This window comes from Penaeus monodon, chromosome 17 (assembly GCF_015228065.2).
Source record: "Penaeus monodon isolate SGIC_2016 chromosome 17, NSTDA_Pmon_1, whole genome shotgun sequence".
Lineage (NCBI taxonomy): Eukaryota > Metazoa > Arthropoda > Malacostraca > Decapoda > Penaeidae > Penaeus > Penaeus monodon.
Genome location: NC_051402.1, coordinates 17,736,537 through 17,739,036, shown reverse-complemented (window position 1 = coordinate 17,739,036; position 2,500 = coordinate 17,736,537). Strand labels below are relative to the sequence as shown.

At 39.7% G+C, this 2,500-nt stretch overlaps 1 protein-coding gene across 1 annotated transcript in view; it reads right to left on the bottom strand.

Annotated features, from left to right (window-relative positions):
* Positions 1-2,261: 2,261 nt before the first annotated feature.
* Positions 2,262-2,500, bottom strand: part of LOC119583273 (crustacean hyperglycemic hormones-like) — a 1,207-nt gene continuing 968 nt past the window's right edge. Inside the window, exon 3 of the mRNA XM_037931745.1 lies at positions 2,262-2,500. This exon is cut by the window's right edge and continues 12 nt beyond it. Coding sequence (XP_037787673.1) covers positions 2,407-2,500 — 94 coding nt within the window. The 3' untranslated portion in view covers positions 2,262-2,406.

The following is a 2,500-nucleotide window of genomic DNA, read 5'->3' as shown; positions in this document are numbered from 1 at the left end:
ATATGAAGGTTTTGTAGTAATTAAAAAAATCGACCTATTGAAAGATCACAGTATTTACCCAGCATACCATCACATCTAACCTTGACTGACCATTACAGATACTTGCTGGTGTACAAAGTGGTTGTTGGCATTGAACTGTTTCGAGCTTGGAGCTTGGAGATCTGTGCAGAGGTAAGTTCTAGTAGTGATTAGCCGGAGTAGTCAATGATTGGCTGTATGGCTTGAACGTAAAAAGTTCCGAGGATGCGGTAAGTTTATAGAGGGCATGAATTTTTGGTTGTGTTTGTTGGAGGACGTATTGAAGCTGTGGAGAGGAGTATTCCCTGGACGCAAAAGTGTGACCAAGGCATTTGTGTTTATCTTCCCACTGTATGATAGTATCTTTAATAGTTAAGCGAGGTCCAGGGGAGTCGCCAGGGGTATAAAGGGCTGAAGATTTAGTGGGGTTTATCTTGAGTTCAAATAACACCCACTTGTACAGTCTTGCAGTCTTTTCCTTGCGACCAATTGTTGTATTTTACAGTATGCTTCAGAGGGATATTCTAAGGGGAAGTCCCATACATTACTTTTATGTTTTTATTTGATTTAGGGGCATATTGTACAGGCTACAAAATGATTTGCCGCCATCATTATTTCACCTTTGATCTCAGGACACAAAAGCAACTCAATAGGAGACTTGGGTCTGGTCGTCTGGGGAGTTGCATGGCTTTAAATGTTCTAAAACCTTCAGGTGAAACAATAATTAACGATCTCATTAGGGGTTGACTTGGGTCAGACACTCTAAGCTACTTACGATAGTTCTAGAAAAAAATGGTGTTTCATGAATTAGCTTATTACGTTCCTAGCCTTTGTGTCAATCAGCAATGTGTTTCTTGCACGCTCTCGCGCGGATACCGCGTCTAGCTCCGTTTTCGGATGGGGATCCACTCTCCCGTACACACCTAGAATATGCAATAACACCCCAATCTGCAGGTATCTTCTCACACAGATATCTTCACTGCAGATAAAAGAGAACAGACTCTACCAATATTAGAAACTCCATGAGGATCAACGTCAACCCATGACAGCACCACAGGATGGAGAATATTAAATCTTGAAGTGGAGCATAAATAGTCTCAAGACCCACTTGCCCCTTCTTAAAAATGACCTTTACAAAGATGCAACAAACTTCGTCCTACTACATGAAACAGCCTATGAAAACATCTACGAACTCGATATACCTGGCTATAGCACCAATATCATAGTCCAGCTACTACACGTGGCCTATTAACCCTGGTCAGTACCTCTGTTCCAAGCAACCTCACCTTTAACCCAGCCACCTATGAATCAAACATCGAAACCTTGGCTGTTACAGTACACCTTTAAGACAATTCACTTGATATATATATATATATATATATATATATATATATATATAATATATATAATTATATAATAATATAATATATAATATATATATATATATTATATAATATATAATATATAATATATAATATATAATATATAATATATAATATATAATATATAACCCCCCCCTCCACAGCTCGAGGCTCAGTTGGGACGGATGCGACGTGTAAACTGTGGATAAAGTTTGTAAATGTTTGTCTGAATACCGGAAGTACCTGTGCTAATTGGAAACCATTCCTGTACGAAGCTTCTGACCTGACGCAATAAGGCCGCTCAGTGAACCAATCATTTTCTACCACCGAGAAACGCGAGTTGTCAGGGCATGGGTACAGATGTTAAATGCTCTGTTAATCAAACTTGTAAGGTGAATCTGAAGCGCCCAAGGTGACCGCTCAAAACAATTAATCCCAAGCTCTTTTGTACGTCAGCAGTCCTGGCTAGAACCAGGGAGTACGGAATAGAAAAAAATAGATCTAAATTGATGGACTTGAAAGGTGTACTCATCTTTTGTAACTCTGGGATAACATGCAAAAATATTAGGCAGGAAGCAGAAAGACATTATTGCTTGTGGTTTCATCGGTGGTTTCATTAAAGGTCATTTCATCTTATTAATTCATCTTCATATCTGAGGGCATGATTGGTTAAATTTGTATTTTAAGATTTAAATCTTGATCAGTCTCAGATCATTGCAGCAGGATGACTAAACAGCTTTATCTTTATCTGGTCTTATTACAGTTTTTCTCTAGTTCATAAAAATAAACTTTTGTGTATTCCCCATTTGACTCATTGCAGTATTGTACACTGTTATAGTATGTATCAAAAGGATTTTAGAGATAAATATTTCCTTTGTTTTTATGCTTTATGAAGACACCTCGGCGTCAATATGGTGTCAGCTTCTAACTTAGGGTACAGAGACAAACGAAGGAGAGCCTAGAGTCTGGTCATTCAGAAAGTCTCACAGCGAGCGCCCGTGCGGAAGAGCTGGCCGGATGGACCCGCCTACTTGCCGAGCCTCTGCAGGGCGGCCCGGTACTGGTTCCTCTGGCGAGGCCGAAACATGTAGTCCACGCAGTACAGGAACACCTCGTTGTGG